This window comes from Osmia bicornis, chromosome 8 (assembly GCF_907164935.1).
Source record: "Osmia bicornis bicornis chromosome 8, iOsmBic2.1, whole genome shotgun sequence".
In the NCBI taxonomy this organism is placed as follows: Eukaryota; Metazoa; Arthropoda; class Insecta; order Hymenoptera; family Megachilidae; genus Osmia; species Osmia bicornis.
In genome coordinates, this window is record NC_060223.1 from 8,844,279 (window position 1) to 8,865,074 (window position 20,796).

General features: G+C 38.8%; 1 protein-coding gene across 1 annotated transcript in view; it reads right to left on the minus strand.

Moving 5' to 3' along the window:
- LOC114873731 (mitogen-activated protein kinase kinase kinase 3) overlaps positions 1–20,172 on the minus strand; it is a 31,265-nt gene extending 11,093 nt beyond the window's left edge. Inside the window, exons 1-3 of the mRNA XM_029182366.2 lie at positions 19,788–20,172; positions 13,863–14,372; positions 9,867–9,933 (exon numbers count right to left, since the gene is read on the minus strand). Of these exons, the coding sequence (XP_029038199.2) occupies positions 9,867–9,933; positions 13,863–13,893 (98 nt within the window). The 5' untranslated portion in view covers positions 13,894–14,372; positions 19,788–20,172. The remainder of the gene's footprint in view (positions 1–9,866; positions 9,934–13,862; positions 14,373–19,787) is intronic.
- Between the last annotated feature and the right edge of the window lie 624 nt (positions 20,173–20,796).

Here is a 20,796-nt window from a genome sequence, read left to right on the forward strand (position 1 = left end):
TTACTTCATTTTCTATCCAGGCTACAATCGAGGCGCGAACCATTTCGTTTCTCGTTTCGAAAACAAACCGCTCGAAATTTCGCGGTTCGATTCGGTTAATGGAATTCACTGTACTAAAAAAAAGAAGAAAACGTATCTGAAAACTCGTGCAGTTTTTTCTGTTAGGTGAATGTTACGTTCGCGCGCGTACGTGAGTAGCATTCGCGAGTCGGACAGGTGCAAACGCGATGCACATTCCGTTTTGTTACGTGCTTGTCATATGTAATTTAGAAGAACAGAGAGTACTATCCATGATTTTCCCCAGTTATTCTAAAGATTAATTATCAAAGATATTTTGAAAGATATTTTTAACGAAAAAAGGGGTGGTTCTGTCGAGTACGTATTACGATGAAAAGCCTAAAATCTTAGACGCGGCGTGATTGATGGAAAGAAGCTACGAAACACGAACTACGCGCTGGGATAACCGGGCGTCGCGACGCCAATTCGGAAATTGGATCGCTTCGCGATAATTTACGAGACCCTTAGGAAATTCAGTCGGTGAGTTCGACGCGTGTACGCGACGGAACGCGTCCTCGTCTCCCGTGAGAAATACGATCGCAAACTTTGCTCCACGTTCGAAAGGTACGTGATGCATCTCCCACGAAGACTCTCCCGTATCCTTCGACGCGAACAAGTGTCATTTTCTAACGAACCGTCTTAATTAAAGGAAAAATCATGTTACATGCAGCTTTGATGAAAGATAAGGATGACAGTCGACAAAGATCGCTAATTTAATTAATTTCAGTAAGGTAATGAGAGGTGTAGAAAAAATCTGTTACGTTACCTGAAACTGATTAGGAATTCTTAATGAAACGACAGCCACAAAGAGAGGAGCAACCACGTTTGGCAACTTCTATTTACCAAATGTTTCCTCGCCAATGGTACACGTAAGCAGATAATAGCCGACGATAATTAGTATCGAGGTTGACAGTAGCGTTCAATGTTCTGACCTCACTTTTGACGTGTAGATAAACGAGGCGAACAAACAAGGCAACGCGTCCGACATCGTTTCGCGCGTGGGATAAACACAACGCAATTTCGATCGAAAAGAATCCCGCCTGAGGCTCATCGTCTAGAAATGTCACCGTTTAATTAACTGTCGCGAACGTGGGCGACGAGATTGTGATTAAGAAGCTGCCAGCATGCGGTTGGGAAAAGGTATCGACGGAGAAACGCGCGAGGGAATTCCTAATGATGATCTGTCAGCGACCAAGTTCCAAGTTTTCGAACTTCGAAACTTATAGTCTGCCAATTTTGAAACTTTTCAACTTTCGAAGTTTGCAATTTTCGGATTTTAGTATTCTAAACTCTTAGTCGATTTTCAAATGAAAGCTTGCAAATTTTCGATCCTTAAAATTTAGGAAGTTTGCAATTTTCTAACTTGCAATCTCGAATAATGGAACTTTAGAAATTTGCAAATTTAGAACTCGAGAATCTTAAGGGAAATATTTTTGTTACATTATCTTTCACATTGTTTCGAATCACGGTTACGACACGAATTTATCCATATAATGGCAACAAGGTCGTCGATAACGTAACATGCCCAAAATGTGCTTTGCTCAAGGATCCCCGTCAACGTCGACAATAGGCTCTTTCGTTCACAAAGTTGTGATTAAGAAACGTTTATAAAAACGATATCGACGATTTAATGGAACTGAAGCAATGTCCGGAGGTTATCGTTTTAGGTACGTAGTCATAACAGGATTAATCATTCTGCATTCCATTATTTAGCCTATCGTCTGATATATTATGATTTAGAATTATCAACTAGGTTAACCGACGATATAATTCAGTATAGTTGAAAACAGAACGTTTGAAGCAATGAAATAATTGAAACATAAATTAACTTGTACCTCTGAGATTATTATAGAAAATAAATAAAATGCAGATGGACTTTGGCATTGACCTGATAATGACACCCAACAGGAATTTAATAGCTTTAGCAAAAGCTTCGAAGAAGCATATGCAACTTTACACCGAATGTTGAACGATTATCCGCTTTCCGTCGTTTCAACAGAATTTCTATCCTTCTATTGTTAAGAACTTGATGTACAGCCATTGAAGAGATCGTTTGGGATGATAGAATCCCTTGAAGTATTGAGATTCTCTGAACTTTTCGAACTCCTATTCCCTGTTCGCGACTGCTATTGTGTTCTCATCATCCTGTTCCCAAACTTTGCTAATATTATTGCCATTCAATCGATTCAGGAAAATTAGAGAATAAACAAAAGGGCGACGGAAGAACGTGTTTCAACGGGAATAAAACTTTCTTTCGAATGGAAATCGAATCAAAGAGTTTTAAATCTCTATGAATAGACTTCTAGAAGCTCTTTTCGAACTTTCCATTTACCGAATGCTTATTTCAGCGCAAGTGACCGACGCGACGGATTAGAGGCGACTTGTAATGCGCTTATCGTTCGATCAACTTGAGGGTTGAGATTTAGAGCCAACAGGCTGAAACACTCGAAATCGCGATTGCTCAGATCGCGAGGATGGTTTCGTTCCAATTTCGTGCTATTCCTAGCACTTTGGATCGTGAAACTCTAAAACTCCACAGTTCTAAGAATCTTGAAATTTTAGAGCATCAGGATTCCAAAAATTCTACGAATTATGGAACTCTAGTGGACCGAAACATTTAAAATTCCAAGATTTCTAAAACTTCAGAAATCATGGAACTCCAGGAATTCAGAAACTAGGACTTTAGAATTAGGTAATTCTAAAATTATAAGATTATACGAAGTTTGGTACTCAACAGAATTTTAATATACCTTCTTTCACCTGCGTTTCACCTTGTACACTCGATTAGGAATGAACTCTAGCGGAATTTTGCACGATTCATTGGTCGATGAACGATCAATCGCTTTGTATGTTGCAGTCTATTTTATTGGTGCCGTAATAAATTACGGAATGCGATGAGTAGCACTGGCAGAACGACGCGTATCGATTACGCATGACACCATTTGTCTTTTCTCATGGCAGATTCAATAAAGTTCTGTCGATGCACCGATTAAACTAATACCGATATGTTCGCAACGTCTACAAATATGACGAATTGAAATTTTCCCTCGCCTTTTCTCTGATCGAAAACTCCTGATATTCCGTCCAGTTCTTTCTTAAATTCGAATACAATTTTATTCTTGAATTGTGATCGTCGTTTCCACTTATTTTCCATAATGCCTTATTTTAAAGTATGATCGTTAAAAGTTATTCCTATGCACTTGAAATATATCTGAAAATAAAATACGAAACCGAAATAAAACATTTTTCGCGTCATATGTATAAATCATGAGAGTCGAATGGAAGAAATCAAAATCTTTTTTTTTCCTCGTTCTTCCACATTGAAATACGATTTATTTATTGCAGAGAAAAATACGAGACTAGAAAGAAGGAAAGGTTAAACGAGAATACGAAAGATGTAAATACTTTCAGAAAGATATCGTATTATCTTGCGATTACGGTTTCGCATTCTGCATTAATTAAACTTCGAAAAGTTTTACAGCTGCCGATCTTTCCTAACTAATTTACTTAGGCTTATTTATATGTATACCATCGCTGTATGCAAAAATATTCGCCCATCTTATTGAACGTTCAATCTCTCACATCCGTGGAAAGTTCGTATTGCTTTCCAACGACAACATTGAAATGTTTTAAGATAATACGTAAAAGGTTCTATAAATACATCCTACTCTGTGGGACTTATTCATCTGAATAACTGAATAAGAATATCTGAGAAGTTGGAAAAGTTGCAAATTTCAATTTTAGGAAGGTAACGTCATAGGATTTCTGCAGGAATTCTAAAATTTAGGAAACTTTAGGAAACAAGCTTTGGAACTTTGGGGCTTGGAAATTTTAGTGCTATGCAAGGATTGGAAATTTTGGAATTTTAGAATTTTAGAATTTTAGAATTAGACAAAGCTTAGAACTTTGGAACTTTAGAACTATAGATCTTTAGTGATCTAGAGCTCTGGAGCTTCGAAATTTTAGAGTCTTCGGATCCATGGAGCTATAAAACTTTCGAACCCTGAAGCCTCCAAATTTCGAAACTGTAAAATTTCATAAGAGAACATTGAAACCCTAGAATTCCAGAACGACAGAATTGCGTTTCACGTTACCCGCTTAACTGTGCACGACACGTACTTAACATTTAACTTTTCAAGCGTAACTGTTAGCACCGCTTGCATGGTTTCATTATCTGTAACACTTGTGTAAACATATGCGTCACATGTACCAGGCACAAACACGTGAAAGTTAAGTAAACCGTACACAATACCGCGGCATCAATTACTGACGTGAATTGATTCGCTTGTTAAGGATGATCCTTCGTCAGATTTTTTTTTTAATTACTCGTCTCGGTGGTCAACCATATCAAACAATGTTTTGCCTCCATATAAAATCAAACAGAAATTTGTGACGTTGACTAGATACAATTTTGAAAGGGAGCGATATTTTTTAATTATCGCATATCAGATCGTTGTATTAATAAATATTTTGACGCGGGTGCTGCAAACAGTGATTGCGTAATGGGAATGCAATCAGTTGGAAATTTCGAAAGAAGAATAAATATTTGAGAAATCTGCGCAATCTCGTTCGTTCGCGCTTCATATTTTGCCTTGAAACTGTTTAACAATTTATACGATCGGTAAAATATTGAAAATTTATCAGCAAGGTGATTAACATTCGAATGAAAAGAAAAATTAAATAACGTTCGAAGGCTTTACTTCCCGTAGAAAATTTTAAAATATTGATTTTCAGCAAGTTGTCATCTGGAAATCTCGTTACTGTCAAATCGAGAACTTTTCCTGAAGAATTTCAAGAGGAAAGAAGATCAACGTTCTCTTACCAAAGTTCATCTTTTCAAATTCAAACAGGTTGGCATTAGCATAGCTGAAGAGAAAGAATCGCTGGTCGAACTTTGGTATTCAGAATAGAAATAAACGCTATTTCAATTCTTCCAATTTCACCAAAACCTTCACAAAGGAGACAGAGAAGCACGTGCGACGATTCAAAAGTCTAAGTTCACCGGTATTCGGGTCAAACTATATCGTATTTAATTCTAAAAATCAAAAATAAAACGATCCTCGAATACTTTAATTAAAACAATTCTTCATCACCATCAGTAGAAACAATCACTTAACTCAAAAACTAACAATGAAGATTCGAAGTGTCTCGCCTTTTATTAAATTTTCACTGTAATAAAAAATAAATCATTTTTCCTTTTTCAGTGTCTATCCATAGTTTCAATCGTCTCCATCTCACCATTTTCCCCTGACCAATAGAAACATATAAACACTAGTCTGAAGGCAGAGCTCACCGTTTTTAATCAAACATTCAACAGAACCGCTAGGAACAGATGGACACTGATATACACACTACCTGCCAAGTCAGAACTGCGGGGATTTCTATATTTCGACACTGCGTATCAGAAGATCCTCGATGGCACAAGTCTCTACTTCCGGCCAGCAGCCGCATCAGAGACAGACTCACGGTGTTCCTCTGTCTCGTACGTGGCAGACTGTCCGCGTCGACCGCGTGTTAGTCCCACCACTGCTTCTTGTTCATCGTATCGTGTACAATATTTCTAGCCTATCGTAGCCTCCTAACCTTTGCTAGCCTCCTAGGGACCATTGCGCAACGACGAAAAAAAGAACGATGGCAATCCCTTTCTCTTCGTGCCTGAAAGGTTGCTCCACGATAATTGGTACGCTGTACTCTGATTTCGGAAGCTTGGTATTTTGGAGCTTTGGATCTTCGAACCTTGGGATCTTGAAAACATCTGGTATCCTCCTAGGTACCATTTTCAAAATAATCAAAATTCTGATTTTGAAAGCTCGGTACTTTGGAGCTTTGGATCTTGGAACCTTGGAATCTTGAAAACATCTGGTACCCTCCTAGGTACCATTTTCAAAATAATCAAAATTCTGATTTTGAAAGCTCGGTACTTTGGAGCTTTGGATCTTGGAACCTTGGAATCTTGAAAACATCTGGTACCCTCCTAGGTACCATTTTCAAAATAATCAAAATTCTGATTTTGAAAGCTCGGTACTTTGGAGCTTTGGATCTTGGAACCTTGGAATTTTTGAACTTGAAAGCATTTGGAACTCTCTTAGGTACCATTTTCGAAATAACCAAAGTTCTCCGCGACCACAAATTAAATCGTAAAGATTCTAAGCATTACAGCCGACATTATCGTAAATTCAACCAGTAGTTAATGTTTCGCAAAACTGCACCGGAAGGTTTACAGGAAATTATAACCACGCCAAAGGAATTAACTACTTCGACTTGTCGTAAATTATCATCGTGGCAAAAAAGGGTAGAAATTTAGAGTTTCGACCATGCTGGCCTCGTGCCATTGTCTCGTTTTGGCTTCTATCAACGAAGTTATCGGACCATGCGACACTCGTTTCTGTTCCATAGAAAGTATTTCGTTCGATGCTGCGGCAAAGTTGGTTAGAGAAGAATATATAAAATAAAATTTATAAAATCTGCAGCTGCATACAGATCTAACGGGGTCATTACAAGACCGTTTTGTAACAAAGTCCATGGACCATCAACGAACTGACACGCGTCAGTTAATGACAGTCGGTGTGACTTTTTGAGCACAACCATTAATCTTACGTTTTTATGAGCTCAATAATAGTTACCTAGAATTAGAATCTGTTTTCTCGCGTTTAATGAAGACGGACTAGATTTCCTCTGACGACTTATAACAGACTGTAACCATTTTTTAATACTGTTTTACCATTCTATTTAACTTCGAAGCCTTTGGAACTGTGAAACTTTAGAGATTCGATAAGCGTAAAATTCTGAGAGAATCCTAAATTAATCTCGTTTCAGAAGTACAGAGCTACGTTTCCTAGTATTACTATCTATACAAATCCTTGGTCCTTGTTGAGGATATCCACGGTAGTACTGATCAGAGATGGAACTAAAGCAGCTTGATCCTTCTCTACGCTCCATGGAAACGGAGGAATCAACAGATTCACGTGGGAAGCAATCACTGATCATGCAATACACGTTTCTATCGTATGTGAAACACTAAACTAACCATGTTGCAGTAATGAAAGCGTAATAAAGGATGCTATATAATCCTGGGAATTTAGCACAGATTAAAGACGAGTTAACGAGTCATTTGCATGACTAACAATTTATGGGGTAATCACATATTTATCGAAAGATCTTTGCCTTGAATCGTGACATCCTTAAAATGACAATGTAATAATGTATGTACTTTGATGAAAAATACAGTAGTTAATACTTAAAGAAACCGAGACCATTAATCATAAGTATTAAAGGAAGTTGTTAAACGTTTAAATAATTGTACAAATGCGATACGCAACATTAAATCAACTAAGTAGTCGCGATAACGCCAAGGTAATGGAAAAAAAAAAGAAATGAGATGGAATTCCTAGGTGGGTCACGCAATATGTAAATTTGCCAGACACCATATATTATTCTCGACGTATTGTGTCCGAGCATGACTTAGAAACACGTAGACTCATAAATTTCGATGAATTATGCGAATTCGCATTACTCATTTACTCGAATAAGCGAGCTTTCAGATACGAACAGTACTTACCAACGTATCACGCATAGTATCGCGTGAAACACGGTAGTTATATCAAAGTCAGAAATGTAGAAAACCATTTGAAATGAAACATGAAATATGTTGAAATGTTACACGGGAGATGAATTGGCAATAATGATATTTTTGATTAAATTTCAGAGGCCTTTCCCGAACAGCAACGCCTACACTCTACGGACACCTTAGGGTACCACTACGCAATTTTATTATGAAAGCTTTAGACCTCTGAAAATTTGGGTCATCGACGTCACAGATACTTTAGAGCTGTGAAACTTTAAAGTTTTCGACATTCTCAGCGTTAGATCTTTCAAAGTTTGCAATTCTGGAACTTCGGAGCCTTGGAACCCCGGAAAAAATTTAAAAACCACGGAAACGAGATGATATAAAAAAAATTTATCGTTAAAATCATCTATCGGCCGATCGTGCCAGGCAGCTGGTACCCGTAGGTTAGAAACGAGAGTTAGAAAGATGAAACGGCGACGTGTCGGCGTGGCTGAAATGGGATTACCTCGCGTATATGGGCGAGCACGTTCGTGAAAAGCTCGTTTTAACGCGCTCCATCGAACCGGAAGCATTGCGAAGGCTGACTGAAAAGTGAAACACAGAGGAAACGGGCATAGTCGCATCCCCCGCACGCGGTTAACCCTTTCCTTCTATACGTTCATTTTAGTCGGTAACAAAGCGAGAGAATTTTGTGATTGAAAGCGATCTCGTTTGGTTAGCTACGATTCCGGATGATTGAAACTCGAAACCTTAGAGCTCGATAACTTTGCCACTATGCGAGGGTTGGAACTTTGAAACTTTGAAATCTCGAAGCTCTGGAATATCAGGGCTTTAGAATAACTTTGGAATGTTGCCACTTTGGAATTTCTGAACTCTCTTTCTACTCGCCCATTTCGGTCGTTATCTATGATTGAAAATTGCAACCACATCAATTAGCTAGGTACGATTAACTGTTGATTTATCGCGTAATGTACTATCTCCGTCGAGGCTGCGTAGCATGGCCGTAGTAAGAAGGGAAATCCTTGAAGCAAAAATGGAAATACTCTGCTGGTTGTGTACACGCGCTCGGTTAGGTAACGAAAGCGCCGGTAAATCCGGGTCAAACGAAGAAACGCGTTTGATTGTGCGGTGAGAAAAATAGAGTAGCTGATAGGGACATCCTTTCGGAGACAGGTCTCCATTTATTTTCTCCCATAAAAACGAACGGTAGTTCAATCAAGTAATTCTGGTCTGAATTCTTCATTTATTTGTTCAGTGGAAAATCGAAACCGTACTCAATGTTCTATAAATTACTCTACTATTTTACGTTTCGAAAAAGATACGAATTCAAATGGTCATTCAGAAATTCGAATATTTTCCCTCTCTAGATCATCCTAGCTACCGATCTTATCGTCCGGAGTCGCGTCGGAGGTGGCAGAATTTGACAAATATGCGGCACGAATGCGGGCCATCTCGTGCTACGTGTAACCGGGGACGATATTAATCATCACGGCCCGATAATTCACACTACGTGCCGTAGACAAAATGCATCGCGTCCCGTGCAGGAAACAGAGAATAGAATAGAAATTCCAGCCGCGCGATGCATCGCGTTTGCAAACGATAATTCAACCTAGCTGGCGTTGATTCTCTTTCGCGCGTATGTAAGGTGCTTTTACCGAGTCCAAGGTGAAAACGTTATCAATTCACGAAAAAAAAAGAAGGCTGAATGTCCTTGACGGATAACAAAGGGAATGAAAAAACATCCGAATGCCTAGGTAGACGAAGCGTTCTGTGGCTGACGTCGGGAAGGAGCAATTATTTAGACGAGCTCCGTGCCGCCTTCGCGACTATCGATCGTCTTCGAAACAAGGTTAAAAATATCTATTTGCATGTCGAGATGCATTATGGTACATTAGAGGCGTGCTTCTTGATTCCGGACACCGTCGAGACTTTTTTTTTTTCGACCACCAACCGATCCAACGAAGGTCGGGGTCAGTCGAAACGAAATTTATCGCTTGGGAAACGAACCTCTTTGCGGTCCGCGATCAACGATCCAACGATTAGGCGCGCCCGACACGCGAGGGCTTAATGTGTTATCGCACTGACAGCTCGAGACTATGGGGGTGGTCGCAAACTTGGGGGTTTCTGGGCTCCTCGATTCCGAGTTCGCTCGACCGAATGTTTACAGACTTGCGGTTTTGTCTGACTTTGCGACTTACAAATGATAGATCGTAGGATGTTACGTGTTGAAAAATGTACTCACTTTGGTATATCGCCGATCTTTGGTGGACGACACTTCCGCGGAGGGACATCTCCCCATATATTGTACGCTGAAAAATAATTAAAAAAAAAAAACACTTTGTTAATTTAATTATCGTGATTCAAGTATCGTCTAACATTCGATCGTTTCCATAAAATCATATAAATATCATCGTTCTATTAAATGAAAAACCACCGATAATTAAACCTTCCGCCACGTGCCATCCAGATCCAATTTATTGCAAGTAATTGGATCGTAAATGAAATCAAGCCAATGATTAAAAACGGATACGGAGATCGTGTCTAATGAACCGAGCGCTCTTTGAGACTCGACCATATCGATTAGCAAACTCGTTAGAAGTTCGCGAAGACGGAAGAGATGGACAGGGGAAAGTGAATGACTTTTGCTAATTCGAAACTCGGAAGTCGAAGATTCAACCCTGAACCTTTGCTTTCCGAGGAACTTCGTTGCCACGTTATTGAACACGCTGAGTGATAATTGATTGAAAAGGGGTCGGTGATCAAAGCTAGACAACCCCTTCATCCCCTTAGATCGACACCGTGTAAAGTCCGTTTAATCCTTCAACGACAAACACAAGTGAATTGTAAATTTTTTATCAAACGAAATTTCTGATCTGTGCCACGATCTGATTTCCAGAAAATTGAACGGATTAATTCAATTTTTCTCTCCATGAAATTTACCATCGTCCTTCGACTCGAACGAATTCACCCTACGGCGATATTCATTAACTAACCCAATTACAAAAACTTCTCACCGACTGGTCGGCGTCGATCGTGTCTCGAAGGTTACCTGTTAACCCCTTTCGCCCCTTTTCCACCCACCTACTCTCGGTGTTAGAAATTTCGTTAGCGCCTTGATGTAGCCACCAGACGATAATTATACGATAATTAATCCCCCGGAGGATCGGTGATGCTATAGCTTTCGCGTTTTCCGTCACGCCACTCCGTGAAAATCTCTACGCTTGTAAAAGCAACGATCAACGATATGTACAGGGTGTCCACGAAATAACGACAGAGGAAATTTTTTAACTAATTTCAAAACTACTCGGAAATCGCTTCCTTTTTTCTGTTTAACGAAGCGCACAGAGCAACAAAGGCTAAGAAATCTGTTAAATACACGATTGTAACAGAGAAACGAGATCGTGACAGTATGGGTCAGTTGCAATTACTCCGCAGACGACTCCTAGGCACAAGTCAATTGTTAAATCGCCAAGGGACCACGAATCGTTTGAAGCCGGACCCGTGTCCGCATTATCTCGGTCATATCCTCTTTTCCGTCTATAACCAGCGTTGGTTAACTTCAACCGGACCGTTGGAATCGTTTCAGTGACAGACACACACACAGAGATATCGATCCGAATGACGATGGAAAAATAATTGCCGAGATTGCGATCGCTCTACTTCATATCGAGTGCTTCTGTTCGCGAAACAACGGACATCCTTTGAGAAACAGATACCTGACTGTTTACCTGCTCGTTTTAGTTTCTTCGGGATGAACAGAAGCTTGCAATTAAATTTCTTTCTACCGATCCTGAGATTACTATATCGCTATATTGTGTTAGCAACACTGGGTTCTTGAATTATTCAATTTTTACATTTGCAACGTAGAACAATAATTCTCTTCCTGTACTTTCAACGATATTAATTCTTGTAAATCAAACAGGAGGATGTACGACTGTACGTGTGTATTACCTTGACACACTTCCGGAATTAAAGGGATGCGTATGCGCGAGCATATACACAGAGTTGCTAATCATCCCCGCTACCCGATGCGATATATCATAGAAAATATTCCACGAAAATGAGCTACATCGAAATTTCGAACTTTCCAAACGAGGTTGAGCGAAATTTCAAACTCTCCTAAAAACTGAATCGTTAAGTAACCCGCAAACTTTGAAACCTCTTCAATTTCCGCCTCAAAGCTTTCTGTAAGTACTTTAAAGAGTGAAATATCAGTTTTTTTTTTTTTATATTTAAGATAAAATACTTTTTCGTCGAGGGATTGAAATATAGGAAGCACGTGTTCGATAGAAATAAGAAGCAGACAAGTAGCGTATTAAAGTGAACGTCAGCCAGGGTTAATCGATTAAGAGGTCGACATTTGAAGCGACTAGCTTTCGTGTATCGACCATGAAGAGTGTTTGACAAGCTCGATCCTATCGCGAACAAGTGGATATTCAAATATTCGAACACGTCATCGATCGTTCTTAACGCGTTCACGAGGATCTAAGGAGGGAATAATGTTGACGCAAAGCCATTAATATTAACTGTATCCTTGCGTCTTTTATAAATCATTCGTGACGAAAGTACGTCCTCTCGGTTGTTCGTGAAACTTTAACAAACCTTGAATAAAAGATAGATCAACCCGAGGTAAGCATCTCGGAGTCTTGAAATGCTAAAATGTACAACAGTAAGTTTCGTTCGTTTTAAATAAAAATATTACCATATTGTTACGTTTCTCTATTGTTTCTCGTTCGTTAAAGTTCAAGATACCCCATAACATCCCTTTCACCTCGTAATCGATAGGAACACGAGTGTATCAAATCGTCAACGTTGTTTACACATCATAGGTGTACCGAAGCTCGTCTGCGATCGACAAGCAACTTCATTAATCAATGTAAACTCGATTAAGAATCACGAAACACCTCCTCTCCCTTTCGATCTGTCGACCTTCTGACCTATTTGCTTCCACCCTGCCAGAGTTGTAGGCACCTTAAGAGGGTAAGAACACAGGGATCAGGGGTGGCTAATTGATATCTACAAATTTTCCCTTGGCATGGATTTACCTTCGAACATCGATACCGTACCAATTCTGGTCTCGTTGTCGGTTGTTCGTCGAATAACAATCAGAGAAATTGTACAACAGAAATTTCAGGGGATTGCTGTTTGTTTGACTTACCGGAATATCAATTAAAATTTTAGAGTTGGCAGTATTTAATTAGAGAGAGAATATTGTTGTTGTTGCAGCATTTCGTGTTTCGGTTAATTACAATGTTGTAATTATAACTGCAGGGTATTTTTTCTGCAGGGACGCGTTTAAAGTAGGCAATTTAAATTCTGCGGAAGGCTAAGTTACCGAAAGGAACCGTTTTAATTACGGTCTTCTGAAATAAAAAAAAAGTCGCCTCGGAAGAGAATCGTTGCGAACGAAGACAACTTAATTGTTTTCTCTTTATTGATTCGAAGAACGTAGCCAGGTTTTCTCGTCGACACTTCGCAAACAGTACAGTTTCCCTCATTAGATTTCGTTCGTTGTCCGGATATTCAAATAAACTCTAACGAAGCGAATTGCAGTGTTTACGAAACGTTGGAAAATACATCGGAATACGTGACGACCATACGAATATTCGTAAGACAGGAAAACTTGAACCCTCCAAGATCTGGGTCACGATTCACTCACCGTCGCTCAACGGTTACCGCTTTACCCGCGTTTTAATTCAACTTGCCAAACTTTCGTTTCGTTAATTATCATTTTCGAGTAGAGATCTAAACCATTCGTTAAACACAAATTATTTCGTTCATGTTTAAAGACGGTCGATCGGCTCGATTCCCTAAAGGTTTTAGATTAATTAATATCATTTAATTGACTTGCCGACGAGTAATATGCGCGACCGATTGGATTGCGGATAATCAATAACGTCGTTTCATTGCGTACGAGTACGCGGTGCATATTCACGAACCTCCGCACAGCGGATCCAACCGGTTGCAGTTGATTATTTTCTGGTAATTTCCCAATCATGATACCGTTTGAAAGCCGTGGGTGGAATAGAAACAACGTCCTTTCCAATCGTGTATGTTTCGATTTACTTGCTAAATACGAACCGTACACGGTCTTTGGGAATAAATCTATTAATCGTTTCACGGCTAAAGGTAAATTACGGATCGTCAGATTTCTACGGCTACGTGGATTAAAGGATTTAACGGATTATCGAGGTGATAATTAGCGAATTTGCGGAAAATAGAAAATAGTTTCACTAACCTTCCATAGTCATATTATCGCCCAGCTTCATTTCGATGCTTCTAATGGTCCCACGTTATCCCAGCGTCTGGTAAAACGATCTTTCTTCGATGGAAATGAAAGCGTTTCAACGTGTCAACGTCACTCGCTTCAGAATTGCCTTTAAATCAGGGCTATCCAATTAGCTGATGCCGATTTCCGATCTCTACGCCGTTCGTTTTTTCGCCCAACGAGCTTTCTTCACCCTCGTTAGACGATCCGTCGCTGTAGCAGCGATCGAACGCTCGTACCGAACCATAATTAACGTCGTTCCTGGTTGACCAATCGAATTATCAAGCGATCGAACGTTCCACTTGGCCATTGACAGTCGAACGAAACGATAAATCGTCATTTCCCTCGATCGAGGCTACCTTTGAATCGCGAAAGGTCATCGTGACGAGACATTTTTATCGAAATTTCAATTCCTTCCTTTTATTCGAACTGATTTATTCGTCGGACGGAGAGTCCTTCGTGAAGACGGCGATCGCGAACCTGTTGGCAAAACAATTAATTGTCTTGAAGATGTGTTACAATGTTTTGAAGCATATAATATTATTAACATTTTAGAACATTTCACTGGATGTGAAAGTTTCGTTATTATAATGGAATTTTATCTTTTTTTCTTGCGAATGCAGCGTCGAGAAATATATTTCACGTTCTCGTAACAACACTTTGCTGTAAAAGCACTTCTGTCTACGCGATATTTCATAATTTGGTCAGGTGGTTGTAAAAAGCATTCTAATCTTAAGGTATGACGAGATTGTTTAGGAAAAAAAGGAAAATATAAAACAAAACGTGTTTTAACGAGAACCTCAGAGCCATTTATTGCGATACTTGGAGCGATTCACGAGTGTTTCTGTAAACAGAAAATCGCTCGTTTGCATAAAATTCAAAAAGAATTCGAGAGCCAGCATCGTAAAAATAAATCATGATAAGGAAAGATATTCTCGGTGGTATACGGGTGATAACGTTGAACGTTATCGTTCAAAGGAAACTCGCGAGCTTTAATATTACATCTCCTGACGTTGGGAAACGTTTTAATTTCTCATGAATAAACGTTAGACACGAATTAAAAAAGAAAAACTGTAACGTAGAATATTCTCGTGAAGAAGCATTGCTCAAAAACAATTCTAAATATTCCAAATTCGTAAGCTTGCGTGTCATAATCGAACGGAATTAAGACCAAATTCGTCGAATTGTCGCTTCTCGTTGCTACAAAACTGGGTTAGGTCACGTTAATTGAACCGATATTTATTTTTAATTGACCCCGATGCTTCGTCGTTTTCTTTTTCATCTTGACTATGACGTAGAAATTTCTGAAAACCTGTTTACACGAGAATCTCACTCGACAATTTCGAGCAATCAAACTTTCAACGAGGCAACTATCGATAAAAATAGAATAAAGTACAAAATACCGCGAAGAGATTGAAAAGTTACCCCGATACCTGAAAATTCCGACACGCCATGCGAATGAAAGTTTCGCAAATATAGAGTAACAAAGAAAGCATAGACGAATGTATGCACGACGATTTCTGGTAATGTTTTTCTCCGTCGGTGTTTCGTGGAAAACTTTTCCGAGCTTTTCGCTCGCGGTTTCCTTCAGGGTTAAGCCGCGAGGTAAAGGCAAGAGACAAGTTCACCGGAAGCCCAAGGGGTTGCTTTTCGTCCGCGGCTTCCTTTTCCAGCGAGTTTATACGTGCGCGATAAGCGCGTATCGTGGCACGCCCTTTCGTATTCCGGGAACGTTTCCGACTTCCTCGTAAATTTCGACCGTGAGAAGCTTAGTAAGTAAGGCGAACAGCATACTGTACCTACTTCAACTACATCGAATCACTGGGAAAGGGGTGTGTATCGCGATCTAAGGAAGACCGATGAGAACGATATTGGTTTCTTTAAAACATTCATCGACTCAGCGGAGATGGACTTATCAATTTTCTCTAAAATTTTACCTCGCTAGTTAAAGTAAAAAATGAACGATTTCGTATGCCTTATATAGCCCTATCTACCCCTTATTAAAAATGAAAGATTCCAAAAAGTTTCCGAAAATAAGGAATAAGAAACTCATAAAAAAAATCGACGTATAACAGGGATTGTAGACATCCTTTAACCTCGGCCTCATTGCTATTCCTCGTGTTTGACAGTATTGTACGCAGTGAAAAAAAAGGATACGAGGGTTCGAATGTATTGAAGAAAGATAAATTCAGCCGGCTCAACGGGAAGATGAATAAAGACAGGGATGATGAAGCGGGAGGAAAACGGAGCACGGAAACAAAAGACGATGCGATAAAGGAAAGGAAAGAAGAGAAATTGCAGGATATAAAAGGGGAAAATGAATGTAGGTGTTACATCTGAGGACAGCCTTTTGTTTTCCTGGCACCGATTGGTTCGTCGCTCACCCCCTAGGACGATTTACCAAAATCCTAGCCAAGTCGAAATGAAGTTGCTTGATTTTCAATTTAGAAAAACGCCTCCAGATATTAAATTCAAAAGGGTGATTCTGATTTTTCGAGGGTTGGAAAATGAAATTCGCAGAAATTATAGGAGCGAGATTGTCCGGGATAAAAGCAGCACTAAATGAAGGAATTAAGTATAAGAGGCGACTACTTAGGGCCCCTTTCTAATCTTACGTTTAGAAAACATGCAAAATATTTGGAAAATATGTACATGAATAAGAAACATTTTCCGTCTGTTTTGACATGAAACTCGTACAGAGAGGCAAGTGAAAAATACGAATAGAAGTCTGATGGAGAATAAACAAACCTAGTACCCACTTTGCCGGCTGAGAAAGAGAGACGGCACTGTTTATTTGAATTTCTTTCGTCGAATGCATAAAGTCGACGAGCTGCCGTAGCCACTTGAGAGATTTTCATGAATTTTAATGCTGTTTAGCTGTGCAAATCGGACTGGTTACGAGCATGCATGTCGTGTACTACAAATGAAAGTAGATTGCCTGACGAGTTGTCTTCTGGCTTGTTAAAAACGTTCTTCTTTTACGCGACACTATTCCATCGTCTGTTTATCTCAAAAAATAATGTTCGTATTTGCGTTAGCCGGAGTATAGTAGCTTCTTTAAATCATCTTTTAATATAACGAACCGTCTGTGCTCCTTCATGAAAATACGAGATAATAAATGTAACGACTAACATCGCTTTCTTTACTCTCTCCTTCTCTTTCTTCTTATTTTTTCACTTGAAACTCTAAATTACAAGGCGAAAATCTTGTAATTTAAAAATCCTAAGTTGCAACGTGTAAATTTTGCAATTACAGATTTTCATATATTTGAAAAATAAATATCTCCACAGTCTGAAATTACATTTTAATCCAAGGATTAAATTGAACATGAAATCGTTAATAATTCTCATCGTCAAATATTTCAATTTTCATCTAAAAAATCATTCTTTCGGTACATTTCTCAACCAGCAAAGAATCGAGGCAGCAGCTCGATATTATACAAGGAACGCGTATCATCCGACGGAATAATAGAGCAAACGGAAACGCAAGAAGAGAATTGTTGATGTATATCATGCTCTATAGGGGGGATCCGATCGAATACCGTTCAATTATCAATGAATTACGTCACTGGGTCGTTTATTTGTCGTGGCAAATGTCAAAAACAAGAAGGCACAAGTCGGCCTGGTGACGCAAGTACACGCGAGTACCAAAAAGGTCACTGTCCACCACCCATCGCGAAACAAAAGGGAGAATCAAAGGATAGAGACCCTGAAGAACCCTCGTTCGCCGCTTCCGCCTCGAGGCTAGTAGTTTCATCCATGCAAGGTCAGCCGCGATTCAATAAGTACCAAATACAAGAGCTCAAAGGTCAAGTATTTTAGGCAGCTCCTTTTATAATTGAATGGACACTAAACTGCATGGTAAAAAGGGGTGAGTCATGAACCAAGGGATGAGAATTTTTTTTTTTTTAAGAACAGGCAGAATTCTTTTGGATAAAATTAAACTGGAATACAGTGGTAAATTCGTGGTATTAACTAGGACAATGGTGAATTAACACATCAGCTGTTCAAATTCACAGATTTAATTTCCAAGGAAATGGGTACCTGAATTCTCCAACAGACGATTATTTCAGAGTTCATCCAGTTTGGAAGAAACAGTCGTGAAAGCATTTCAAGTATCGATCGATCAAACCTATCTCGAAATATAACTCGTTTTATTACGAACCGATACATCATGTAAGAGGGAGGCAAAGGGAAAAGGAACGAAGGAAGATTCACCGAATGGATGAGTTTTCCCTTTGAAGGGCCAGCAATCTCTAAAGACGGCAACGATTGCAAACAATCCTTCGGTTACACAAACGGAAATGGAGACAAAATAAATCCTCCCCCTTCCCGATATTACTTCTCCATTATATTGAATTGCCAATTAAAGCTACAATCTGTAGATTTGTAATATAATAAAGGCTATAATATGTTATATAGACGCAGTTTTACAAGCTTTATCAAGCATTCTAATATAAGCACAAATTCAATATCTTTTTCTTTTTGCAGCTATTCAAAGTTTACGAAGGAAAAATCGTTTATCGCTCAAGGCGAAACTCGTTTCACCCACGTTATCGCGTTCAAGAACCGGAAGTCCTCGGGATTAAAGACGGTCACGTGAGGCAGCGGCGCGATCCTGACTAACATTTCAAATCCTTTTCAAATAGATCGATTTTAGAATAATTTCAGTTTAATTATTACACATCAATCGAGTACCTTGGCAATTTTTATTAACTTTAATAGATATCTTCGAGGATTATTAGGTGGATAAAAAATCATCCGGTTCCTGTTATCGAAATTCCTACCAATAATATTTTTCTCGATAAATCTCACGTTTCTCTGATCACGTTACCGATCGCAATATCGACTTGCATACAACAGGAAAGTTGGAAAAGAATAGGCGAAGAAAGAGAGGGAAAGATAAAATTGTTTGCCGAGTAAATTTGAATGGTCCAAAATTTAATTTCGATGGTAGTCGAACGAATAAATGTTCAAAGCTCTTCTACAATGGGAACCGTTCGTATCGATTCGTCGAACCAACTCGTAAAACAAACTTTTTCCAATTTGCATTATCCCAGTGGCGAATGTTGAATAGTTTCGCGTTATTTTGCATAAAACATTTCCTTTATCACCCGGAAAGGATGCATCTTATCAAATAATCATAACTATAAAATCTACGATACTACGATTGTACCGCTAAACAAATAAGAATATTTATTCTGTACATGTATTAATAATAACGTTCTATCGTGGAAAGGGAAGAAAATTTTGCTGCAGTGAAAGAGAAGAATACAATTGAACAACTTCCAAAAATAATGCTACGATCCTTGCCAAATATTTCAGGAAGCTGGAACCGTATCCCGGAAGTTGTTCGATTGTCACAGTTAACAATGAAATTTCCGTTCGATTGTCGATTCAATTTGTAGGAAAAACGAACGGATTATAATATATAGCTATTATAAATCAACGAAACGATAGCATTAATTCAACAAATAAACAATAGATAAATAATCATAACAAATTGAGGGCTGCATTTATATTTTGATTTATTTATAATAGCTATAATTTGGAATAATATTTTGCATTATATTATACAGAGAATATTAATATTATAAAAAACAGATATTGTTCAGTAGTATAAAATAAAATTGTCTATAGGAGTTGAAGTCAGTGATAAGTGCCAAGCGATGGCAGTCTCAACCTAACCTAACTGAAATCTCAAAAACCCGCGCATTTCACTTGGACGCCATATTGCTTTTCAAACCACCTATATCGTTTCCCTCGCCGAGTGGTTAGAATAAAATATCTATTCTAAGTTCTATACCGTTTATTGTACGCATATAATATAATTATGTACGCTTATAAACATTAATAAAGAGAAGACTAATTAAGAATGAAATCCTGCTTTACTTACTCGACAGGAAGAAAGCAATCCACAATCAACTCCTTCCGGGCTGACCTCCCTGTACTTTCTTTCTCTTTCATCCCTCCTGGACGAATAAAGGCGATATCCCTTCTTCCCGAGACGAAAGGGAAAGGGATTGTTCCAGTAGCACGGTCGATTAACCGAGTTTCAATTCGAAGGGAACACACGCAGTAGTATAGAACGAATAAAACAAAACGAAACACAACACGCGAGGACAAAGTTGGAAAACTTCGTTACATGCGAAATATTCTGTTCGACAGACTGTTACTCGAATGATGTTTCTGTTTATATACCGATCGCGTCTCGCTTTCGTACACGTTGTTTATCACGCGTCCGAACCAAGAGCAACGATACACATCTACCTCGGTCGACTGACGAGCCTCGACTGCCGCCCCTCGCGCTTCAGCTATATCCCCACTACTACTCTTTCCCCCACCACTTTTCCCGGTATATGTATTATATGTACGAATTTGTCAACCCTTTCGCATCCCCGAAGATGGAACGAAGGGGTTGATAATACGGACTTCTTTTTCTGTATGATAAAAATAAAGACAAACGGTGTTTTGTTATTTATGATGAAACACTTTAATCGCAATAATTTGCATACCTTTCATATTTTCTTGTTACGGTAAGCGGTAAATTTTAATGTACGTTTTAACGAATTATAACCCTTGTAATTTATTAGCTTTTTTTCGTAATGGGAAATGCAAACTTTGAATATAATAGTTTGATAATCACAGGCTTCATGGTTTCTATGGATTAAGCAAAACCTACTTACAGGATTACATTACAAGGGCTCCTCTAATATATCCTGTAATATTAATTTTCTAAGCTACAACTGATCATTGCTGTATTACATAGAAATGGACCAGAGGATAAGGGTTTTATACACAAGATAATAATATAAAGTATCAAATGAAATTGCTTACCCTTTAAAGGGTTGACTAACCACGTGTTCCACTTTACGTGTGCATCGTCGAAAGAACAAGAACCGTGG